General features: G+C 38.1%; 1 protein-coding gene across 6 annotated transcripts in view; it reads left to right on the top strand.

The window, feature by feature from the left end:
• CCDC125 (coiled-coil domain containing 125) overlaps positions 1 to 11,426 on the top strand; it is a 33,529-nt gene extending 22,103 nt beyond the window's left edge. For all 6 annotated transcript variants that reach the window (XM_089908947.1, XM_022595975.3, XM_089908946.1 and 3 more), the window contains 5 exons: positions 2,267 to 2,382; positions 4,762 to 4,869; positions 6,225 to 6,399; positions 9,978 to 10,108; positions 10,973 to 11,426. In XM_089908947.1, coding sequence (XP_089765073.1) covers positions 2,267 to 2,382; positions 4,762 to 4,869; positions 6,225 to 6,399; positions 9,978 to 10,108; positions 10,973 to 11,281 — 839 coding nt within the window. In that variant the 3' untranslated portion in view covers positions 11,282 to 11,426. The remainder of the gene's footprint in view (positions 1 to 2,266; positions 2,383 to 4,761; positions 4,870 to 6,224; positions 6,400 to 9,977; positions 10,109 to 10,972) is intronic.
• The last annotated feature ends 857 nt before the right edge of the window (positions 11,427 to 12,283 follow it).

Below are 12,283 nucleotides of genomic sequence, written 5' to 3'. Positions count from 1 at the left end.
TTTTCCCAGCACCACTTATTGAAGAGGCAGTCTTTTCTCCATTGTATACTCTTGCCTCCTTATCAAAGATAAGGTGACCATAGGTGCATGGGTTTATCTCTGGGCTTTCTATCCTGTTCCATTGATCTATCTTTCTGTTTTTGTGCTAATACCATGCTGTCTTGATTACTGTAGCTTTGTAGTATAGTCTGAAGTCAGGGAGCCTAATTCCCCCAGCTCTGTTTTTGTTTCTCAAGATTGCTTTGGCTATTTGGGGTCTTTTGTGTTTCCATACAAATTCTGCAATTTTTTGTTCTAGTTCTGTGAAAAATGCCATTGTTAGTTTGTTAGGGATTGCATTGAATCTATAGAGTGCTTTGGGTAGTATAGTCATTTTCACAATGTTGATTCTTCCAATCCAAGAACATGGTATCTCTCTCTATCTGTTTGTATCATCTTTAATTTCTTTCATCAGTGTCTTATAGTTTTCTGCATACAGGTCTTTTGTCTCCTTAGGTAGGTTTATTCCTGGGTATTTTATTCTTTTTGTTGCAATGGTAAATGGGAGTGTTTCCTTAATTTCTCTTTCAGATTTTTCATCATTAGTATATAGGAATGCAAGAGATTTCTGTGCATTAATTTTGTATCCTGCTACTCTACCAATTCATTGATTAGCTCTAGTAGTTTTCTGGTAGCACCTTTAGGATTCTCTATGTATAGTATCATTTCATCTGCAAACAGTGACAGTTTTACTTCTTCTTTTCTGATTTGGATTCCTTTTATTTCTTTTTCTTCTCTGATTGCTGTGGCTAAAACTTCCAAAACTATGTTGAATAATAGTGGTGAGAGTGGGCAACCTTGTATTGTTCCTGATCTTAGAGGAAATGGTTTGTTTTTCACCATTGAGAACGATGTTGGCTGTGGGTTTGATCAGTTAGGTTTTCGAATTAAAAAAAAATTTGAGGTGAAATTCACATAACTTAAACCATTTAAAAGTGAACAATTCATAACGCTTATAAACATCTAGTTCTAAAACGTTTCCATGACTACAACATAAAACCTTATACCCATTAAGCAGTTTCTCCTGATTCTCCCTTTATCCTTTAGTTTTTATACTCAGTGTAAACAAAATGGTAGAGTACCTGATGTTTGAGGAACCTGAGTAGGTGTATGTTTATTGGGAATCTAGTAGGAAAAGTATAAAATTGTATAGTTATTCAACATAATTTTTTCTCATAAAAGTGTCTTCTGTGACTTTGTCACTAATGCAAATATTTTTCAAAATATTATTTGACTCATTAAGGACTTGAAATTATATAGATGTATGTGTATATACACACACACACACACACACACAGAGCATATCTTTTATATAATGAGTCACTATATGACAAAAGTTAATGAAAGAGTATTAAGGTGGTACCAACTTTTTAGAAATCTTTTTTTTGGCCATACCATGTGGCTTGTGGGATCTTAGTTCCCTGACCAGGGATCAGACCTGGGCCCCTGGCAGTGAGAGCCCAGAGCCCTAACCACTGGACTGCCAGGGAATTCCCAGCAGAAACTCTTTTAAAGTGGTGGCTTGAAAGGCATAAAATGAGTTCTCAGTCAGGTCATGGGCCCGAGAGTGGCACTTTACATAGTGTAGTAAGTGAACTGTGGCAATCCCCTGGGTGAGAACTGCACACGCAGATATGCTTCTGCACACCAGTGATTTGAGCAGGTAGTGATTTCCCCCATGTTAGGTTGGTGCCAGGACAGAAGTTGCTCATAACCACTACTCCTGTCCCTTCCTCCCTATCCTTCCACCCTATAAGAAGAGAGGGAAAGTTACTGTTATTCTGCTTTCCAGTAAGTAGCAGGACCCCTCTTGTTCTAAATATTTGCGTTGAGAGCCTCTTGTGAAAACTAACTAAAAGAAAAGTCTGATAGAGTTTGGAGAGCTGGTAGAGTTGACTTTAATACAATATATGAGATTTCATCTTCTGATCGTCTCACAGTGTGGATAATTAGCCTTTGTATGTTCTCTTTTTGAAAATCCTACAAAGTTTCTTTGAGCAAATGAAGACCAGACTTAGGTTGCAAAATTATTTCCACATTAAAAATAACATTTTATCTAGTGTTAACTCACTTGATACCCACTATTCTATCAGATTTTCTGGTTGAAGACAGATTTTGTGGGTAGTTGTATATCCCTTGCTTAGAAGAAGTATGTGGTGTTGGTTTAACTGGATTGGGTGAGGCTGGGGTTAGACCTCCTAACACTTTCTTACATGGCCCTTCCTAGTTTTGAATCAACAGTATTTGGAGGCCCTCGCCATGCTTGATATCAAACAGCAGAAGATGGCTCAGGAAAACACATGCCAGGACACAAGTGGCTTTACAGAGGTTTCAGGTCTTGAGGTAGGTAAGCAGGTATGAAAGTTTAGTAGGAGGGAAATTTTCCACTTCCATTTTCTTTCTGCTGTCGCCATCAGCTCCACTTCTAGGATAGAACCATACTTAGCAATTTGAGACCGAGGGTGAGAGAGGCCCAGGTCCACTCTTCAGCCTTGCTGGTACCATACCTTTCAGGCACAGCATTCTTGGACATTAGGGGATGTGCTAGCCACTTCCTGTCCCTTTTATTTCCTTTTTCTACAGCTTTAGCAGAAAGTGTGTTAGTAGTATCTTCCCTGGGTAGAGGCTTACAGCATCAGAGTACTTTGCCACACATTTTTTAATCTGATCTTCGTAATGGTCTTGTGAGGGCTGCAAAGCAAGTATTATCCCCATTTTACAGAGGAGGAAACCCAGGCTCAGATAGTTTTAGTTACTTTCCCAAAGTGATGCAGTCACTCCGGGGTTGAGCCAGGTCCAGGACAAAGATCTGCTGATGCATTGCTAATTGCTTGCTGAGGTGTGAAATGTCTTACAAGTGTCCTGGGGACTCATGAGAAATAAGCGTACCAGTGGAGTGAGAAGGGGTAGCCATTCACTTATTATGGAACTTCAAATAAAGCAACTACTACTACTAATAGCAAATACATAGTCCTTAGTAAGTGCCAGACACTGTTCTAAGTGATTCACATAGATTAACACATTTAATTCTCACAACTACCAAATAAGGTGAGTACAATTAAATCCCTATTTTACAAATGAGGTAATTTTGGCACAGAAGGGTTAAGTGATTTGCCCGAAGTCACAAAGCTACTAAGTGGTGGAGCTGGGAATTACACCCAGGTAGAGTTTAGAGTCTGTGCTTTTGATCACCATGCTCTACTGCCTGGGTGGAAAACTAGTGTAATAGCAAAAAAAAGAAAAATAAAAGAAACTGAATGGAGAGAAAGTTCAGAAAAAGCGTGCTTTATTATAATCTTGAGTAGGCTCTAAGTAACTTTATGGCAGGCAAGAACATGGGCCCTGAGCCAGTTGATGAAGGAGCACTGAGGTAAGGACATAGAATTAGGATGCAGAGGTCCTTGCAGAAACCTTGCATTTTTATATTGGCCCTACCCAGGTCTTAAGTTGCTTTTGGCAACTTTCGCAGGGACAATTATCAGGAGCGGGAAGTTGAAAAGGGAAGATACCAATCTGCCACATAGCCGCCATTTGTACACTTGAGTCAACTGAAAGCTCACTGTGTACTTCACAGTTATCATTAATGCAAGAAGGAATTTTCTGAAATAGCCTTTACACTAAGAGAGACCGTGGAATCTTCCTCTCTAAACAGTCTCTAAAATAAGATTCTGTTTTAAGCCAGTCCATGTGAAATTTATAGCAGCAGGAAGCTTAGACAATAATTTTGTAGTTCCACATGAAACTTTAAAAGATATGGCACAATATGTTACATAGACTGCATCCATTAAATTGGAAGCTGTTGGAATATTTTGGGAAAGCAACTTGTGGTTACTTGCCAAAATGGGTTTTTAAAAAAAAGTACAACAGGGCTTCCCTGGTGGCACAGTGGTTGAGAGTCTGCCTGCAATGCAGGGGACACGGGTTCGGGCCCCGGTCCGGGAAGATCCCACATGCCGCGGAGCGGCTGGGCCCCTGAGCCACGGCTGCTGAGCCTGCGCGTCCGGAGCCTGTGCTCCACAACGGGAGGGGCCACAACAGTGAGAGGCCCGCGTACCGCAAAAAAAAAAAAAAAAAAAAGTACAACAGTTCTTACTTTTCTTCTGGCTACAGTGGTCAACCAGGAGTGACCCACATGGATTAGTCTCTTCATTGTGATCCAAAGACAGGTTTTGAAGGATCAGGGCCATATGCAATTCCAGAACAGTGGATGAGCCAAGAAATATATTAAGAATTTATTACATGATCATAGACCATTTTTTTAGGAGTGGCAGGATGATTGTTTTCCGTAGAATTCACTCATCATTTCTGAGCATGCATCTCTCCTGGCAGGACCTGACAGTAATGAATGCTGGGTGGCAAGGCCAAACCCAGTCACAGGAAATCCATATTGTGGATGTTTAGATTTACTTCGTTAGGTCAAGTTCCTGCCAAGAACTCAGAAGTATAGGAAACTGGTACCAAGTGAAAGGTTTTGGAACGTGAGCAGAAGGAATGCAGAATTCCTGTGTATTTTTGTTCCAAGTAATAACAGTCTCTCCTCATTTGTAAATTTCCCCTTGGGTCCTGAAATCATGGTCTCAGCTTCCTATTTTTGTTTTCCTTTGCAGTTTCTTTGAATTAGGTGCTTGAATAAAATGTGCATGGGTTTGTGTGTGCGCCCCGTGTTTGTGTATGGCTGAGCAATGTGACACTTAGTAACGGATAATTCTTTTGGATTTAAAGCTTGCAGTCCTGGGAGCCTGCCTTTGTCACGGTCCCAGAGGGAGCCCCTGTACCTGTGCCAGACTGGCAGCATCTACTCGGAAAATGCTCCTTCAGGTCAAACAGGAGGTATTGTGTTATCAAAACAGTAAAAGCTTTGGTTTTGCTTCTCCATTAACACAAAGCAGAATAAATGGAAGTATATGTAATAATTAGCTTAATTTGGTAGTCTTTGGCTATGGAACTTATTCTTAGTTTTAAATGATAACATTAACACATAAACTGGATTTTATTTACATTACTTGGCATGATATTGCAGCCATGAAAAGTTGTTTGCCTGTGTTTTAGTTAATATTTCCTAAGTTCATATTTCTTTTGTCTATACATGACCCTAAAATTACTAGATATTAGAGGAAAAGGCACACATGCTTAAAATCACCATGATGGGGCTTCCCTGGTGGTGCACTGGTTGGGAGTCCACCTGCTGATGCAGGGGACACGGGTTTGTGCCCCGGTCCGGGAGGATCCCACATGCCGCGGAGCGGCTGGGCCCTTGAGCCATGGCCGCTAAGCCTGTGCGTCTGGAGCCTGTGCTCCGCAACGGGAGAGGCCACAGCAGTGAGAGGCCCGCGTACCGCAAAAAAAAAAAAAAAAAAAAAAAATCACCAGGATGTGCAACACCGATTAGCCGAGAGATAAACATGAAGCTTATTAGAAAAGCTGCAAGGTACAGTGGAAGGAACCTTTGTGCCAGCCAGACCTAGGTTTGAATCTCAGCTCCATCATTTTCCAGCTTTGTGGCTTTGGACGCGTATGTTAAATGGAGGCTAATAACTAGTTTGGAGGGTTGTTGTCAAAAATAAACATGGTAGACATATAATGTTTAGCACCGGGCCATGCCTGGCATTTAATCAAATGATAGCTGCCATTATAATTAGGCTTTCACAACAAATACAGTATGGACCATAATTTTTAAAACATTTTTATTGAAGGTTTGGAATTTAGTCTTCAGAGTATATATGAAAGCAAGCAGCTAAACATTAGCAATTCATCAGGAAAAGCATAAGATTACAAAGATCAGAGTCAGCTGTGGGAGGTATCTGAAAGATGGTATTCATAATTGTTTTCAGTGGTATTTTCTGGCATGGCCCAAGGCAGAACTGAAATGCAGCCATTGGCATCCTCCCTTCTTCCTCGTTGGGCAGGACATACACGAGGCCCGTCTAGGATAATGAGGTCTAAGAGTAGGATTACCAGGGAACTGATAGGCACAAGAGAAACTCCTGGTAATCTAGTTCAGAGTGGGCAGCTACTGCAGAAGAGAATGGCATGTAGTAATTAGATTAAGCGGATGCAATAGATCAAGGGCAGGCAGAAAACTCCTACTAGGCAGGGAGACTGCATTTGCTAATCTGACTCAGCATTCAGGAAAGAATTGTTCTGGTTTTGCCTCTAACACCTCTCAAACTTTCTTTCAAAACCAGTTGGAACTTCTGCAGAAGAGTAAAGAAGAAGCCTACATAATGGCAGATGCATTCAGAATTGCATTTGAGCAACAATTAATGAGGAAAAATGACCAGGCACTAAGATTGACACAAATGGATAAAATGTGTAAGAAAGCAACAAAAGGGACAAATTGGAAGCACCTTAAAGATGATGGTAAATATGGATTATAATGGTAATAATCAGGTGTAAGGTAATTTCAGTTGTTTTTGGTTATAATCATAGTTGATTAAGCAGTTAATATGGTGACTATAATTGAAATTTCACATATAGTTATGATTTATCTAAACATATAACAACCATGGGAAAAAAGGAGTCACTGGATGTTACTTACGCAGATGAAACCATAAAATAACAGGAGAGTCTCTTTTTTGGTAGAGATTTTTAGTGGAAAAAATTTATAATAAGAGCACTAGAACCCAACATTAAATCTATCTATCTAATTAAACTTTATTGAAATGTGTGACTTTGGAAGGAGACACTGAACAGTAGAGAAATAATCTTAAATTGGACAAATAAAATATTCTTATAAAAAGTGAAACAGAAGTTAAGGTTTAGGTTTTGGTTCACAAGCCTATCAAAAGTTCATGGCCATTTTGGAGTCATGGTATTAGTGTAAACAAAATATACAAAAATGGCATGAGAGAATAAACTGCCATTGAAGTATGTAGACTGTCCAATATAAACAAAGTAACTGTTATTTTTTAGAAATTTTAGTTTCTCTAAATGGTCAATCTCAATTTTCATTTGTAAGTATTATTCAGTAGGCTTCATATTGCTTCAATTTAAAATTCCAATTTGAAACCATTTATCAGTCAAGAAAGATTAAAGTGAAGTTTGTTAAAAAGTGTAAATTTTTAGTATTCAGATTCTGACATGACCCTGTTTCTAAATCTTTTTTGACAAAATCCATAATCCTAGTTCTAGTATCTCTCATTTTCAGATGAATTTAGGACCAATAAGAATCTTCTAGTATTAAAAATGAAACTTTTAATAGTAGATACCTAATTTTGTTTGAAATATCTCTTTTCAAACAGTGCATATTAGCATTAGTATATGGGTCACGTGTTGTGAATTTTAGCTTCATTAACTAAACTTTACCCACCTCTGCTGAAGTGTTAAGAAACAGCTTATAGGGATAATAAAAATAGAAGTAGTAAACAAGAACTGTGAAAGCAGGTGAAAGCAGATTATAAAAGCTATGTATTTAGTCAGGTGGAAGTCAGGGCAAAAGGGGGGGAAATAATGTTCCTCCACTCTTGTTCGTTCTTAATCAGGCATTCCACATTGTACTGAAATTAACTTCTAAAGGTGTTTTCTGATATGAGACTTACAGAGGCCAGTGAGCAAATATAATGGCTAAGTCCTCAACAGTCACTTATAATAAAAAAATAATTAGTATTTATATGGCTGTTTTCTATAATAATCCCTTGATAAAACGTAAAGGTATAACCTTAATGTCAAGGTAAGTGGTTTGCCAGGGGAATAAGCTAACATAGTCCAATGTACTTAATTAGCCTTTGAGGAATTGGTGGAAAACATTAAGAATATGTAGTTCTCCCGTGAACAACAAATGTGTAGGTGATCTTCCTCAAGTACCTCTTCTTTCAGTGAGGCCCTTGATAGGAGCTGGATTGCAAATTTTCAAAGGTATACTCTCAGAGGGCAGCCTAGGTGTTTTTTGTGTTGTTAACTGAAGTCAAATCCCTTTGAAAATCTGATTTTGTTTTGATGGAAGGTAGAGAGAAGAGTAGGGAGAAAGAATAGAAGCGGTAGATTCATATTCAGTTCAGCACTTGTACTCATTTTATATTCCAGAATTCCTGCCTTTCTTAGCTTTTTACAGAATTCAGGAACTTCTCCATAGAAAATACGATTTGAGAGGTACAGCTCCCAATCTTTGCTTTCCGTTAAGGTACTGAGAGAGACTGGAAGCAGAATTTAAAATAATTAGTTTATCTCTGAAAAGCCTTTACAAGTCCATAAAAGGTTTAGCAGCTCTTTGTTTCTTAGTGACAAGACTTTGATTCATTTTAATATACTTCAGTAATCTGGTACAAGATGACTGTTACAGGTCATTTTCTTATTTGTGGTTAACACTATGTTAACTTTTCTTCTTGATAAGGCTGCTTAGACAAGTTCTGAGAGAGAGCTTATAAGCATGTTTCCTTTTTTTTTAGATTGAAAAGAGAGACAGATTCATCCACTCTCAGAACTGGTGAGCTGGTCAACTTGTCCGGCTTTTCCCCCTTGCCACAGCTGCTATTGAAAAAGGTCAGGTGTGAGGCCCAGTCACTGTGGTTTATCAGGATTGGGTGGAAAGGGAATTGTCCCTTTAGACTTTATCTGATCATTAGACCATTTGCACAGCATTCTAAAAACATTCTTGAAACTTTCTTTGTATAAATCTATAAATTTTGTATTTTCTGCTACAAATTGCATCCTTTCTGTGGATGAAGAAGAATATCAGTGTACATATTGCAGGATGTGGACTTTTAAGCATTATGTCAGTAGCTGGGCTAGGTGCTTTCACAATTGTTTTTTTTTTTGTGATAAAATATGCATGAAACTTACCGTTCTTTTTTCTTTTAAGTAGGTACATTTTTTTTTAACATCTTTATTGGAGTAAAATTGCTATACAATGGTGTGTTAGTTTCTGCTTTATAACAAAGTGAATCAGTTATACATATACATATGTCCCCATATCTCCTCCCTCTTGCGTCTCCCTCCCTCCCGCCCTCCCTATCCCACCCCTCCAGGCGGTCACAAAGCACCAAGCTGATCTCCCTGTGCTATGCGGCTGCTTCCCACTAGCTATCTATTTTACGTTTGGTAGTGTACGTATGTCCATGCTTCTCTTTCACTTTGTCCCATCTTACCCTTCCCCCTCCCCATATCCTCAGGTCCCTTCTCTACGTCTGCGTCTTTATTCCTGTCGTGCTCCTAGGTTCTTTAGAACCATTTTTTTAAAACTTACCATTTTAACCATTTTTAAGTGACAAGAAGTCCATTCACATTGTTGTATAATCATCACCACCATCCATCTCCAGAACTTTTTCATCTTCCCAAACAAACTCTGTATCCCGTTCAATACTAACTGCCCACTCCCTTCCCCCAGCCCGTGCTCTATTATTCAATGGCACAGCAACCCAACAGTAGAGCATAGGTACTATTATTCTCATTCTGGAAGTGAGGATATGTAGCTCAGAGAACTTGTCCATCATGATACCATTAGGAAGTGGTTAAATGGGGATTCAAGTCCAGGTCTTTCTGGCTCTAAAGCAGAGTTTGCATGGTTCAGAGGCCACCTGTCTGCAGACATGTTTTGTTGGGAGTGAATAGTGTTCTCAAATATTGTGGGCCGGTGGCTAACCTTTACACTGGGAGATTTCATAAGCAAATGTGGATTGCTGGCTCCTTTGGAAGACTGAGATTATCAGGTAGCACAGGCTGCATTCTCCCATGGGCAGCTGCTGAGCAATGAGAGTGGGAGGGCGCTGCTCTGGGTTCTCACACTGTGGCCTCTCACCTGCGTTTGCAATCCTGGCTCTAAAGTCTGCTTTTGCCACTGCACTGCGCTGCCTGACTCACTCGTGCTAGAGGTCACCTGAAGAGGACAAGGTCCTGGCTGATTCAGGAATGAATTAGCCTTGGTTCACACTTACCTCTTTTTCTGGAAGTACTTCAGTGAGTGTCTTTTTGTGTCTCAGCTGTATTTTCATGTTCCATTTTAGGGTTACCATCACAAAGGAGTAAGAAGACCTTAGGGCAGAAACTGTTGGGTATGCTCCCTCTGGAAAACAGTTCTAAGAGTACTGATGACCAGCATGATCCTCAGGAAGTCTTTAAGATGCTAACAGATTTGGTTAGTATCTTTGCTTTTTGTTAGAGGCTGTGGATGAGCTTATCTTTTTCCTTCCTATTAATTCAACTCTTTATCGCTCTATACTTGACTTTTATGCTCTGTTCCCATTTCAGGTACCATTTTCCAGAATCATGATCTTCATCTCCTTAAACACCCCACACATGCTTCCCACTTCTCCCATCCATGTTCTTCCTGTGCAGCTTTAAAGCTCCACCTCTGAAAAGAGGAGGCTCCCTGTGATTAAGTCCAGGAGGAGGCTCCCTGTAATTAAGTCCAGGCATCTCCGTCATCTGCGGTTACATATACAGTTCCTGACAAGACTTATATATTCAGGAATTTTTAAAGTGTTCAACGAACTTCCTCATGCATTATATCCTTTAATCATTACCACAACCCTGAAATCGGTCCTGTTATCCTCAATTTCATAGATGACTATACAAAGAAACTCATGTTATATGAACATACTTATCTATAGAAGAGTATTAAAGTTTATTTGCATATAAAAATATAAAAACAATTTTTATATAAATAACTTCAACATTCTTTCAGAGGTAAGTACATGTTGGTATTATATATACATATATACACATATACACACATACCATGTAAATATATACTTCTTTCTTTCTCTTCAGATGACTTAAAAATTTTTTCGATAGAAAGAACGCTGTTTTCTATTTTTCCTTTTAAAAAAAATCCTCAATACCATGTAGCATAATGCTTAGGAATCAGTGGATACCTAATTGATTTATTCATACTGACTGGCTTAGATTGGAGGTTGAACATTTTCATGAAATACTTCTGACTATAGCTCTGTACTCTGTGATATACTAACTGGTATGTTTTTAATTTCTGTGCATGCAGTTAAATGATAAAGAAGAAGCTTTGGCTCATCAAAGAAAAGTTAGTTACATGCTTGCTCGGGCTTTGGAAGACAGAGGCACCACCTCAAAAGAGAATAAAGAAAAAAATCCTATGAAAGACAATTCTCCATTAAAAAACCCCTGGCAGAAAACTTCAGAATTCCCTGTTTTACATGATCCTGTACATTCAAGTGTTCAAATTTTTAATTCTGTGGGCTGCATTTGTTCAATTCAGCACTTTCAAACAGATCAATACCACACAAGAACTCTTAAAAGATCCTATTCTTTGCCATCAAATATCATGTACTGAAGACCAGTTGAAATTAGAACTGAGAGCTGTTTATATCGAGACTTTGAAAACGGACCATGTAAATGTTGCTACATCTTCAGAAGTTGTGTTTTCTGGGTATTCTAAATTTGGGGAAGCAGCTTAAATAAATGTTCTCTACAAGACATTTATTAGTGTTCTGTGTTGACATATTTATAAATTATATTACTATATTTTTGAAATTTTCAGTATTTGCCAACATCTTAAAAACAAAGAAATAGTGATTTTGAGAAGAAAATTAACTATTTAGATTGACTTATAGGGATCTTTGGCTCAAGCAACAAGAGTGTTAATTTTTGGAATACATTTATCTGGTTTTGTGTTTTTCTGGACTTTTCATTTGCCATATAAAGTTTAAAAATAATTTCCTTCACTTCAATAAAAAAGTTATTATGGTGGGACTTTGGCAGCAGTATATTCAAAGTCATTGCTAGTTACCTATTTCATAGCTTCCTTTTTCATAGCTTCCTTTCTGTCAGAGTGGTGACATTCTGTAGCCAGATCTATGCAGAATTCTGGCATTTAGGCCACTCTGAATTAACTTCTTGGTTTTGATGCTGAATTTTAGGCCATTTAAAATTATTTTCTCTTTCTAGAAATATTACATAGTAATAACTTTAATATCTTTTGGGAATATTACTATATTAATAGCATCACAATGATATCAAAGGAAGTGCATTACCTTGTCAGCAGTTATAAAACTTATCTCTAGTGAAAAGAAAAGATATTACTACTTAATTAGATAGTTAACAGTAGGATAATAAGGTAACAATATAAACCATTTATAGTTGTGTTATAGGAACAGCACTGGTTGGCATTAATAATAATAAAAGCTGAAAAATTGGCAAATACATTTTGAAAACAGGATTAATGAGCATCTACTGTTGCCAGATATTAAAATGTATTATCCTATCAACTATATTCCAATATAAAACAAAAATTAAATTAAAAAAATGTGTTGTCCTGATGGTAATACAAAGCTAC

The sequence above is a fragment of the Delphinapterus leucas genome, chromosome 3 (genome assembly GCF_059928025.1).
Source record: "Delphinapterus leucas isolate spDelLeu-1000000601 "Yukka" chromosome 3, BTC_Dleu_Yukka2, whole genome shotgun sequence".
Classification (NCBI taxonomy): domain Eukaryota; kingdom Metazoa; phylum Chordata; class Mammalia; order Artiodactyla; family Monodontidae; genus Delphinapterus; species Delphinapterus leucas.
Note: the sequence above shows the minus strand (reverse complement) of the source record. Positions and strands in the feature narration are given on the sequence as shown.